This window comes from Silene latifolia, chromosome 9 (genome assembly GCF_048544455.1).
Source record: "Silene latifolia isolate original U9 population chromosome 9, ASM4854445v1, whole genome shotgun sequence".
NCBI lineage: Eukaryota > Viridiplantae > Streptophyta > Magnoliopsida > Caryophyllales > Caryophyllaceae > Silene > Silene latifolia.
Window position 1 is genome coordinate 14,291,755 of NC_133534.1, and position 12,522 is coordinate 14,304,276.

At 36.6% G+C, this 12,522-nt stretch overlaps 2 protein-coding genes and 1 long non-coding RNA gene across 9 annotated transcripts; all 3 read right to left on the reverse strand.

The window, feature by feature from the left end:
• Positions 1 to 323: 323 nt before the first annotated feature.
• LOC141599166 (ACT domain-containing protein ACR6-like) lies at positions 324 to 9,900 on the reverse strand. Of its 7 annotated transcripts, none has more exons than XM_074419095.1 (8): positions 5,585 to 5,738; positions 5,091 to 5,136; positions 3,565 to 3,679; positions 3,314 to 3,381; positions 2,375 to 2,956; positions 2,159 to 2,263; positions 1,703 to 1,921; positions 324 to 573 (listed from the first exon to the last, which is right to left on the reverse strand). In XM_074419095.1, exons 1-8 carry the CDS (start codon positions 5,629 to 5,631, stop codon positions 535 to 537), a joined length of 1,221 nt encoding a protein of 406 aa, XP_074275196.1. In that variant the 5' UTR covers positions 5,632 to 5,738; the 3' UTR covers positions 324 to 534. The 7 variants fall into 7 exon arrangements, with proteins under 7 accessions (XP_074275196.1, XP_074275195.1, XP_074275198.1 ...); XM_074419094.1 differs by having other exon boundaries at positions 469 to 573; positions 2,363 to 2,956; positions 5,585 to 5,740; XM_074419097.1 differs by lacking the exons at positions 324 to 573; positions 5,585 to 5,738 and adding an exon at positions 9,792 to 9,900 and having other exon boundaries at positions 1,285 to 1,921.
• Positions 9,901 to 10,199: 299 nt separating this feature from the next.
• On the reverse strand, positions 10,200 to 10,810 carry LOC141599169 (uncharacterized). Its single transcript, XR_012523742.1, has 3 exons — positions 10,627 to 10,810; positions 10,431 to 10,529; positions 10,200 to 10,329 (listed from the first exon to the last, which is right to left on the reverse strand). It is a non-coding gene; the product is annotated as an uncharacterized LOC141599169 (long non-coding RNA).
• Positions 10,811 to 10,882: 72 nt separating this feature from the next.
• Positions 10,883 to 12,091, reverse strand: LOC141599168 (transcription factor TCP20). The gene has a single exon (XM_074419099.1). The coding sequence runs from the start codon at positions 12,045 to 12,047 to the stop codon at positions 11,079 to 11,081; it is 969 nt and encodes a 322-aa protein (XP_074275200.1). The 5' UTR covers positions 12,048 to 12,091; the 3' UTR covers positions 10,883 to 11,078.
• Between the last annotated feature and the right edge of the window lie 431 nt (positions 12,092 to 12,522).

The following is a 12,522-nucleotide window of genomic DNA, read 5'->3' on the forward strand; positions in this document are numbered from 1 at the left end:
TAGCCCTAAGGGCACACGTTAGAAAAACCCTAACTCAAATAGGAAGTGTAACATTTCTCATTCATATTCTAAACTCATTTGAAAGCGAAGATGAAAATTAGTTCCCGCAACTCAACGACTTAGAATACACGTTACTCCTTTTCTTCTAAGCATTTATTCATTTCTGATCGATCTATGATTTTTTTCTAAAAGTAAATAAACGACTGAGACAAATTAAGGTAGCATTCCTAATAAATGTTTTCCTTGTTCTCAATCGACCAACTTAGCAAGCGATAGAAGACTTGAAAGGAACAATGTCGAAAGGTGTGAGAAACGCGAACTTAAAAGTGACGGGTAAACCTTGAACAATTTGTTTACCGCCATTGATTAGGCACTTGCTCCCTTCAACCTTAAAAATAGCAGGATTAATAGGCATGTATGATGCAAATCCTGTGCATTTTACGTACACATTTGATTGTGGACAATGGCATGCATTTGTTATTGCTACATTCCATTCTGGTGCTCCCTCCACTACTTTTCCTGTTTTTGTTATGCTCACTTTGATGTCCGAAACCCGGCATTGGTGAGCGTACCCTGTCAAACACGACAAATTCTCGTATAAGATAATCTTATGATAATATCATTACAAAATAATGTAAGTGGATTGGTCTATATGACTATATATCCATAAAACAATGAAACGATTTTATAAGAGACTAATTAACCTTCAGTGAACATGAACATGAACACGATGAAAAATATAATTGCTGAGAAAGACTTCATTGAACCCATGATTTTAAATTGAGGAACTTTGTGATGTATTTTTTTGGTTTATAGTTGCTGATCTATACTCAATATAATTGAATGCCTATAAATACAGAAAATATGTGCATTAAAAAAAATTATGGATACAAATTGGACATAATATAAAATATAATCATATGTTTATACTTGCCAAAACAGATTATTCCGAGTGTTTTACTAGGTTGATTTATTTTCTTGCAGATTTGTATCATGATTTTGTGAGATTACATTCATATACTCGCTCCGTCTCAATTATTTGGTTATCTTTTTCATTCTTTGTAAGAAGTATTTTAATCAAAGGTTGCAAATCATTGTGACAAATGGAATACTGTTATTTGTGCTAACCAATTGTAGAATTGTAGATATTTACCCTACACAGATTTGTAGTTTGATAAGTCTCTTGTAAAACGGTTTTAGTCGAAGTTACTTTCCAATGTCAATCTCATCTTCATTCTTAATGAGATGATCATTCTAAAATTTACAACAACAAAGGGTGTATAACTTTAATTACAAGTTGCACTAATATATACTATATACATCAATTTCATATTTACAACCCTTAAACAATGTACAGGCGCTACTATTTACACTAAACTAATATTTACAATTACCATAAACCTGTATTTTTTACAGTTTCGAGTTTTCGACCCCTTGAACATTTACGAGAAGATACTGTCTAGTATGAACGTCTCTCGAAAGTCGAAACCTGTCATCAACGATTGTACATTTTTTTTTAACACTTTTGGTGATTTCTACCCTTTGCTATACATTTCAACTACGTCAAGTTCGAACAATCTTAGTTACAGTACGTATTTGGCTTCAAGATCTGTGATTTGGGACGTTTGAAGATACTCGCGAGTAGAAAACTAACTATGGTTTCTTGAGCAGGTTTCCGAGAGAGGTATGATTTTTGTTTTACCTGCAATATGGTTATCCCAATTTGTTCGCGGATGGAATTGATTATAATTGGATCCACTGGATTTCCTTTCACATCGGTGACATAGAATGTGTTTATGGCTTTCCCATTCTTTGTGGAAATCTCAGCTCTTCGGATAGCTAGCCCATTTTCTCTGAATATTCGGGTTGTGTCGGACAAAAGTCCAGCGCGATCGTCAGTGCAGAGTTCCAACTCTAGTCCCTGTATTTAGAACAGAAACCTGTAAGTTACTCGGATTACGATAGAAGCCTCTGTGACTTCAGCGAGGGCTAGCAGGGGCGGTCGCCCCCGCTGAAGTTTGAAAATTTTGAAATTTTTAGTTAAAATTTTCGAATTTTTTCGAGGCCCCCTTATAATATTACCCTTTCGCCCCCGCTGAAAAATTTCGCCCCCGCTGACTTAAAATCCTGGCTCCGCCACAGCATCAAAGTAACTCACCTCAGATGCTCTCCTCTCAATGGCAGCTTCAAGACATTGTATAACACGTTTCCGCTCAGCTTCGGACCTTATACATCGTCCATCAATATCTCGGATGTAAAACTCCTGTTAACCATTCACATTGATTAGCCACTGGCTACATTAATATTTTTCGAGTATTTCAACAGCAAAAATCTAAAAAGATGCTGATTCTACAGTACATACAAAGTTTTTCACCTGGTAAGCTTCCGTCGTCCCAGTGGAGACCATCCCATGAAACACCACATATTTCATATCTGTAAGAGTACAGACGATATCAAACAACAGCTTGGGTCGATCCTTTGATCGCATAGTAACAACTGTGTAATCTTTTTCAGGGCAATCAGCTACTGTTATGTGGGGCCTTTGGTACTTCTCCTCCATCCTTTCATAGTCCCTGTCATCAAACATAATCTGATGGAGCCTTCTCCCTTTATGAGTCCCAGGAGGCGAAACTCTCATTTGGGCCGCCTCGTAATCACTGTTTCCCTTAAGAACGTAACGAAGAAGATTCTTTATGGTAAGTAGCCTTTCTGGATCAATAATTGAAGAACCTGTGGAACTGTCGGTTACATTCACGACAGCAGCTGCTCGAGAATTATGGGTCCATATCTCGCCATTTACTACATTACATTCAAGATCAGCGAGGACAGCACACACTTCAGATAACAACCCGGGTCTGTCGATCCCTGACAACTCAATCGAAGTATAATCGTCAGCAGGCATCACTCCAACTGACTCTCTCACAGAAGGCATAAGCGCGGCGTCACTCTCAATAGTCTGAAAATTTGAAGAGCAAGAAATGACAATTTTCGAATAAAAAGCATATTATATACAAATTTATATCGTAAAGTGTGTACTCCCTCATATTCCCGATAACTGTCCCATTGTTGAAATGGCACAAGAATTAAGAAAGTAAGTGAATAGACAGAATGGACAATGAAAAGTACTAATAGGATGGGTTAAGGGTGGGTTGGGTTGTAAATAATGAAAAGTACAAGGGTAGTATAGTCATTATGTAAAAAAAACATTACAAAAAAGGAACAATGGGACAGTTATGTGAATAGACGGAAATGGACAATGAGACAGTTATCGGGAATAAGAGGGAGTATAATTGAAGAAACTACGAGATTTCACCTTCTGAATATAATTGATGACTTCTTCATCTCTAATCTTGCTCCCATAATAGTCGCACACATGAAACACTGTAAGAAAGGTCGTAATTAGAGGCTGGCGTCATAAAACAAAATGCTGTCGTCGTAGATGACATTTGCTGTAAGCACTATGTCAACTGATGCAGAATCAAGAATACAATTTGCAAAGGAGAAAATGACCTTAGGCTATTGATAAAGAATATGTCTCAATATGATAAGTATAAGAATCAATACCGTCCATAAACCATCCACCATCCGACGAAATGTATGCTTTTTTAATGATAAGATTCATGTCAGTGAGAACTTGGACAACTTGTAGAAGAGTTCCATGCTTGTTGACACTGTCCACCTGATATACCGTTTGGAAAGCGTTATTTATTAATAAATCATGTCAATCTTTCATATTTATTTATGTAATACGGAGTAGTAACCAATTGTCCACAAGATACTTAAGAAGATCAACTTATATGTAGTCAACATTAGCTCCACTATAAGCAAATGATGGATTAAATATATGTCGTTAATCAGAAGCCAGTTCCGATAAAATAGTCGGTCTTCTAAGCAAGTGAGCGTCTCACAATAATAAATGGTGTGATCCCGTCTCCTACAAATATGAAATGACACATAGAACTGATCTAGGACACACCCAGAAGCAAGAGATACTCCATGTTAGGCTCCTCACAGGACGTCCACAAAGGTAATTACACCACACATAGGAAGACCTCAGCGGAATCAATCTCATAAGCCAAAGAAAAATTCCAACCGATATTACTTAAGAAGAAGAATTTATCGGCTTACAAAGTGATCATATCTCTCATCTTATCATTGCTAATCAATATTGAACACTCACACGTGTGTAACACATACATAGAGGAATTTTAAGACCGCCACACAATGTTTTTGGCTTACCTTCCGTGGTTTCCTTATCATGTTTTCGGTTATCTCCACTCTTCCATTGTTTTCCCACCTCATGTTAACAGTTCCCATTGATGACACGTGACAGCCAATTCCTAATTATTTTCAAACTAAGCTTTGTTGATATTGGTGTGATACATCACACAACCACCATAACCTTATACACACAGTGACGTAACTAAAGGGGATAGGGGGGGCGGTTGTCCCCCTAAGCAATGAAAAATCGAAATTGTTAGGTAAACTTTGCGAGTTTTTCTAGTTTAACCTATTTAATTAGTAGTTCGCTCCTTACGCTAAGCACAAATCATGGTTCCGTCACTGAATACACGCCTTGCCATTTAGGAAGCATGAGGTCTACATTCTACACGCATGACGCGTGCCGTCTTAACTATAATTTGAAGCATTATTACTAAAGGATGAGAGAAACTAACATGCTACTGCAAACTCCTAATCTTTCAATTTGAAGAAAATCAATTGAATAACCAAAAAAAATCCGGTTAGTCTTGCTTAAGCCCGTCTTAAGTTTACAACGTAGTCATTGTAGCTAGCACTTAATGAACCACAACATAAAAAGAGACCGTATTAAGCTTAAGACAGTCTCAAACAAGATTTTGTGTGAAAACAGTGGTGGAGCGAGGGGGGCTAGCAGAGGCGCTCACCCTCCTAGAGTTTAAAAATTTCAAATTTTTTAGTTAAAATTTTCGTATTTTTGCAAGGTCACCTTATATTATTACTACCTCTCCCCCACTGAAATTTTTCGCCTCCGCTGGCCTAAAATCCTAGCTCCGCCACGGTGTGAAAATACAAACAACAATAACAAATTAAAGGGAAAGAAACATAAATACCCGGATGACAGTAGCATCTTCACAAGAATCATTGTCAATTTCAACTCTGAAAATAACACAAACAAAACAAAACGTCAGTTTTAACAGCTCGAAATTAAATCAAAACTTAACTCATAGTTCTACAACAAAAACATTTAAATATCCCAATTAATAGACCAAAATTTAATCAATACTCAAGTATTCCCTCTGTTCGGTCTAATTCACTATTTCCAAATCCATCCACGTATACTCTCTCCGTTCCAATCATTTATTTACCTCTCAATCATTTGTTTACCTTCTTTATTGTTGGTGAGGGGGTAAAGCAATACTAAAAATCACAATTCAAACGTTAAAATAGAAGTAGCCAAACAAATATCAAATAGCTTAGTTGATAAAGTCACGAAAGCTAGTGTCATGATCTAGGCTCAAATCCAGTCAGTATCAAAATCGTCTTTGAACAAAAAAATTGATAAAAAAGAGAGCATTTTAAAATTAAAAAGAGAAAAGAACAATACCTAGGTGGGTTCATCCTCCTGATCAATTTCTCATACTCATCTCCCATAGTGAAAGAAAAGTATAATAACAATAATTATGAAAATATTAACAAAGATTTATTAATATTAATATTAAGTAATAAAAATAAAGAGATTTATGTACAAAGTTGGTGACATGTGAAATTATATAAACACTCTTTGGAACTTCCAAAATTCATGGAAGTAAAATAATAAGGTAAACTTTGGAGACATAAAAATATGGAACAAATTATGATCAACATGTTATGTTTGGTTTGTTTGTTTGTTGTTGCCGTTTTTTTGCTGTATTTATTTACGGGCAGAGGTCAACCAACCTGCCCACTTGCCCGAATAATTATTTTAATATACTTTTATGTATTTTACCGTCTTGTTTAGTCAACTATTAGTGACGTGGCGGATATTGATTGGCGTATTTGGCGGTTGGTAAATTTTACTGTGTCAATTAGGGGAGTAAAATGGCGGGGGTAGTTAATTTTGTGGGTCCAGGGTGAATAAGGGCCGTCTTTTTGAAGTCCGTACATGTTTTATATGGCACGTGTGTTTTATATGGTGACAGAGATATCAAGTTTTGTATGCTCACCCTCTATGAAGTAGACACGGCGTGAATGATCCTAGTTCAATAACACAAAATCTCATTGAAGACGGCACGTATCCGTCACTTTCGAGTGACGGATACCATTTACTCTCACAAATGACCTAAATAGAGGAGAGAGAGAAGCACATGTGGGTGCCCCCACCTTATCCCCCTATCCGTTTTGTAAGTGGCATTACCCGTCACTTGCTCCGACCCGTCTTCAGCAAGACTAACTGGTTCAATAATGAATACTTCTTGATTAGTAGTCTCTCCTTAATAAGACGAGACAGCTCGCGAGCAACTCGAGATCGGTTCGGTCAAAGCTCGGCTCGTACGAGATTGGCTCAAGCTCGGGCTCGAGAGCTTAAAGAGTCAAGCCGAGCAAACGCTGGCTCGGCTCGAAAAGCTCGTGAGCGGCTCGAACGTGTGTGATTATATAAGATATTTCTCATATTTTATAAAAATATTTTATCATGATTATATCTTTGTATCACATATATCAAATGTCTCACCGATTTGCCAAATATTTTACATTTAACCTTCGAGCCTTCTTATTGAAAATATCGGAAGAAGAAAAAAAATCAAAAAAATTAACCATTATATATATAGGCTCGATATGAGCTCATGTTTGGCTCGAGCTCGCGTTAAAGCTCGCAAGCTTGATAGCGAGCACATTTTTTACAAGCTTGGGTAAGCTCGAGATCGAGTTTTGGTTCTTGAACACAAGCCGAGCAAGGCCAAGTTCGGGCTCGGTTCGGCTCGTTAGCACCCATAATCTCTCCGTCCAATTTATTTATTTATTTTAAATTAAAATAATTTCAAAAAAAAAGAATAAATAAATAAATAAATGAAACGGAGTCAGTATTTACAACTAAGAGAGCGAAATATTCAACAACTCTAATTAAATAATTCTCCAAATTCTTATTAGGGATATTCTCTCGTGTACCCCTCAACTTTTTCATTTTCGATGATATGCCCCTCTTTTTATGCAAAAAAACTTTGATCGTCAATAAATCTTGGCCACAAATTTAGAATACGATAAATTTTTTCTCCACCTTGACCGTCGTTAAGAGATCTTCAGTTTGAGAAAAAAATCACCGACGTCTCAACTTGTAGTCGGGAATTATGGTCGGTCAAAATTTATTCGTTAAAAAATGTTTGACCAACCACAACTACCGGCTACGAGTTCAAATGCGGTGAATTTTTTTTTTTTCAAATTCAAGGCCTTGACGAGATAATTTGTTTTAAAAAAAAAATTACCGTTTTCTGAACTCGTAACAGAGAATTATTGTCGGTCAAAGTTTTTTTGTGAAAAACAAGGGGTACACCTTAGAAAACGAAAAAGTTGAGGGGTACACGAGAGAATATCCCTTCTTATTATTACTCCGTATTTAAAGAGCGAGTGCTCTATTAACCCTGTACCTCCAGGCTCCATCGCTCCACCGACCACCCATACCTTCAAATATCCATGACCAGGACTTTTAACAAGCTAGTGTCATCTAGTGTTGGTAAACGGGTCAACGAGTCAGGTATGTCATTTTATCGGGTTAGATCGGGTCGGGTTATTTCTGGTTTTGGGTGTTTTCGGGTATGTTGGGTTATTGTCGGGTCATTTGGGTCGGGTTAGGGTTGGGTCGATTTGGGTTTCGGGACAGATCCAGAGATTGTACTTTGGATCAATTTCAAATTTTGGACCAGCCTTTTCCAATCAGGCCAATTAGATCAAGTTGATTTTGCCAAGTTTACCGTAATCTATAAAAAGTTGTATAAATATGCGAACACCTTTAAAAAAGGGTAAAAGAATGACTAATCAAGATATGAAAAATGGTATACGATGCATGCCTTTAAATCCATTTGAAGAGTCAAGGGCATATCTTTTTTGTTTTGTGCCTTTTTTAACCCCCGCCAATTTGCTAATTATGCTTGGAAACGTGATTAACAATTCATGTACGTGGATCTTCTGTCCACGTCGAATACGAATTGCATTATATTACCCCATTAATTGAATGAATAATGCTTCTTTTATTATAAAGTCGAAATGCTTATGACAAACGACGAAGATTGCCTACCAGTTGTACTTTCGATGGAGAATATACACTTTTATTAATTATTATTATAATAAAATTAATATAGCGTGCTGTTTCTGCAATAATTCTTTTTCAAAAATAATGGGTCGATTTTATTCAAAAAGATATTTATATGCTCAATAACTTAATCTCTATTCTCTATTCATCGATATTGCTAATGACTAATAAACCGTAAATTTGAATGAAGTTTAAAATTTTGTAGGCGTGGAAAAGTGGTTTTCGGGCCTTGTGATGGTGTTTATGGTGGCAGAGTGAAGGTTTCGAATTAGGGTTGGGTGTGTTGTGCATAGTGGGTGAGGCAAGGAAAGCTTGTAGGCGATGGTGGTGGAAGTGTCGCCTGTGTTGGCGGTAGGTTAAGTTTAAAATTTAACCTTAAACTCGCTATTTTGCAAATATCTCATGGTTCAATTCCACTAATATCGATCCAAGTCATACAGAGTAAAGCTTCATTTTCGGATCTAGTAGATAACCCACAAGGATTTTCGATCTACTAGTTTTGGTTTGAGCAGATTCAGATATTGGGTTATCAATTATAATTAAAAATCCCTCCGTCTCAATCACTCATTTACCTTTTTTTATTTATTATAAGAGGCAAATTTCTTCAAAGAGAAACAAATGATCGAGACACGTGAGTGTAATATACTCGATCCTGCAACTGGAACTCAATTCACATATCATTTATCTTTTGTAAATTGCCAAAAAAACAAATCTTTTGTAAATTGCCATGTCTAAATTAAGCTACTCTGTAACGTCCAGGATGTTTATATAAGTTGTCCAACTTCCATGCATTTCCTATCATCAGTAATTCAGTAGGGTCTAACCAACTGGTAATATGTGATGCTCACGCAACTGAAGGCACAAATTCAGGATTCCAAAATTCAACATGTTTTGTTGCAAGACATCATTTATTCAAGAACCACTTTTTCTTAAGTATGAAGCTTTTATGTAAATTACCTTGAATTCACAGAATCCTCACAGGCCATGTGTTGTTTTGCACTTAATTTTGTTGAACTGAACTGAATTGAATTGAATTGATATGAGTTTAACTTTTATGAACAGAATTTATAGGAGCTGAACTAAATTTATAAGAGTTGAACTGAACTTAAAAGAGAGTGACTAAGTTCAAAAGAACAGGGCTACAATAGCCCCAAGAAAACGGATTTTCTCTATGCATGCTGGGTTACACTATGTCACGGCAATGACTGGGACGGAGGGAGTATTTAAAATGTCGTTTTGTTGTGTCTTGCCGTGCTAGAAGAACAACCAAAGTGAAGTGTTAAAACAAAAGATTAACCATGAAGTTTTAACAAGTCAGTTGTGGATTAGAATAATTGTTCCTAAGAAGTTTCCCAAATAAAAGAGTACCAAAACTTGCTGAGCTAATTGGACAGAGTAAATGGCTTAAGGTTGAAACCAAGCCAACAATGCACAAATCAGAAAATGCAATTAGCTTAACAGATATCAGGAGCAATGCTCCAGTAGTTATATACTTGTATGAGGATCTGAGATCTAGTGAACAAGAATATACCTTGGCAGAAGATAAATCCATCTGTCAGCTGAGCCAGAACACCGAGAATGAGATAGATTATCCAAAGTAGATACACTGGTGGATCAAGATTGTTGCAGGAACAAATCTGCAAGAGTACACATATATCAGAAGTATTTCCAATTCGATATCAGAAAATTTTCACCAATTCACTTTCATGTTTTGACCTTTCATTTTGGTGACTCAAGGTTTGTGGCATTTGAGCATTTCCCACTTTAATGATCCGAGGTCTGAAAATTTCATCTTAATTGATGACGTATTTCAACAAAAAATGTCAGATACTTCAAACATCCGGTCACCAAAATAGACTTGCTGAAAAGTGAACACTAAGGATACTAAAGTGAACATAGACCAATGTATATTATGTGTATTTTAGAGCTATTTACAGACAAATCGGAAACTCATCTTATCACTATCTCCATAGCGCTTTCAAGGAGATATCTGTCTTTCGATGAATGTAAGCGAAAACTCAATGCTCCGAGTGCCTGTCTACCAAAAGCAATTTCAGAACTATCCAAATCTGCAAATCAGTTAACATTGCAGCACACACTTAAACCACAATCTCGAATCTCGAAAGCGATAGCATAAGAGAAAAAAACAGAACAAAGAACAGAAATACACCTCATACAGCATTGTAAATGACAGCAAATGGTCCTTCACTTCAGTGCTTAATTAAGCATCTTAGGTAAATGTCAGCTGTTCTGATTTTAATGCATTACCCTATATATTTCCAACACAAACATCAACAATCTATGGACCACTCTCAATTTCAACAACATATGTTTCTACATTAGGAAACCTGAATTTGATATTTCACCTGTAATTATGATAGCAGATTCCATCAATAGCCAATGCTCGAGTACAAAATCTCACTTAAGTCCGTATTAAGCTTAAAACAGCTTGTTTTCATCCTATACGGTTCATTTAATGTATCTATAAGCTCAAGACGGACTTAACAAGACCAACTCTGGAAATACCGATAAAGCAGATCAAAGAGGTCTCTGATACACAACAAAGTAACAAAGGCTCACTGCATTCTACCACAACAATCAGTAAACTTAAACTGTGAAAAATCTATGACAAGAAACAAACTTTCTTCAAAACCATTTACATTAACAACAAGAATGTAAAACTCTTGAGTGAATAAAACCAGTAAAGAAAGCAATTTACACCACCAAAAACATACCTAAAAAAAGTAAAAGAAAAATATTACAGTATACAGTAAAAAACAACAAGATGATAACCAAAAACCAAAACTTTTTTACTTTATTACTGTCCTGAACCTTGAGAATCATCCTGAGAATTCTCAGTTTGTTGATGTTCATGATGTTGATGCAATTGACTTAACCCAGTTGTTCTAGATTGACCCATTTGTTGATAAAACTGGCTTAATGCTTGAGGTGTCAAAACACCCACACCCACACCCACATGAACATCTTGAGATAACCCGAGTTCTAAACCCGGCATTGACGGAGTTTGACCCGGGTTAATCTCCTGATTATGCTGCTGATTCTGATTCTGATTTTGATTTTGATGATGACCCACCATAATTGGACTGAAATTCATATGATGTGCACCCAAATTAGACCCGCCCAAGTCAAACCCAGAAAACCCACCAAAATTGGGACCGCCCCACATACCCAAATGACCCATAGGACTTGAACCAGCACCACCACCAGCAGCAGCGGCAGCAGCCCAAGCAGCAGCTTGAATAGAAGTCCCGGGATGCGAAAGCGAGGAAGTAGAAGCAGAATTAGACATGGCAGAAGCAGGCACGGTACCGCTACCGGTAGCAGCAATGATAGAAGGTTCAGCTTGTTGAAGTAACCATTGAATAGTTTCACCATCAGATTTATGACCTAATTCTCTAGTTAATTGAAAAATTCTAGCAGCACAAAGTGCAGGCATCCTAATTCTTCTACCTCTTCCTTCAACTTTTGTATGTCTGTCTTTGGTTGATGTTCTTTTTGGTCCTAATTGTTGCTGTTTTTCTGCAGGTTTAGTAGTTGTAATAATACTAGTACTGTTGTTGTTGTTGTTGGTGTTGTTGGGGATTGTTGTGTGATCAACCATGTTAGAAGGGATTAAGGTTGTTGTTGTTGTTGATGTTGTTGTTGGATTTGGGAAAGACAAGAAGTGGTGGGGTTGAAAGAGAAGATTTGGGGGAGAAGAAGGTGGCTGCTGCTGCTGCTGCAGATGATGATGTTGTTGCTGTTGTTTTCTGCCCTTGGGATCCATCAAAAACTGACCCACCCACCCCCCACAATTATTTATTTTTCTAATTTAACCTTAATTTTTGTCTAGGTGGTCATTTACATAGAAGTATAAGTGACAGGGCCAAATTATGAGTATCCATTCTTCGATCTACAAATTCTTATTTAAGACGGGTATATTCGTTTTATATGTAAAAGTGAGATAAAATTTGATCCATTTTAATATTGAGACAAATGCAGGACCGTCTCGGAGTTTTCGGGGCCCCTGTTCGAAATCTAAAGATGGGTCCTATATAACATTTTACGAAACTATTTTATAAAAACATTGAAAAAAAGGGGGCCCTATATAACATTTGCCGAAACTATTTTATAAAAACAATGAAAAAAAAGACATAAATGTTGGTATTGGGTTTTGAACTTGAGTCTTGTGTTTAAAAATCTACTTACTAACCACCAAGACACTTGCTTTCAATGAGTTTTTAAAGGCCTAAAATTTATTT

Excerpts from the sequence above, each read along its gene's own strand:
- LOC141599166 (XM_074419091.1), bottom strand. The coding sequence starts at position 5,631 with ATGGGAGATGAGTATGAGAAATTGATCAGGAGGATGAACCCACCTAG. Across the intron at positions 3,382-3,564 it reads TGGTGGATGGTTTATGGACG|TGTTTCATGTGTGCGACTAT; the intron begins GTATTGATTCTT and ends CCTTTCTTACAG. Across the intron at positions 1,922-2,158 it reads TTGAGAGGAGAGCATCTGAG|GGACTAGAGTTGGAACTCTG; the intron begins GTGAGTTACTTT and ends TTCTAAATACAG.
- LOC141599168 (XM_074419099.1), bottom strand. The coding sequence starts at position 12,047 with ATGGATCCCAAGGGCAGAAAACAACAGCAACAACATCATCATCTGCAG.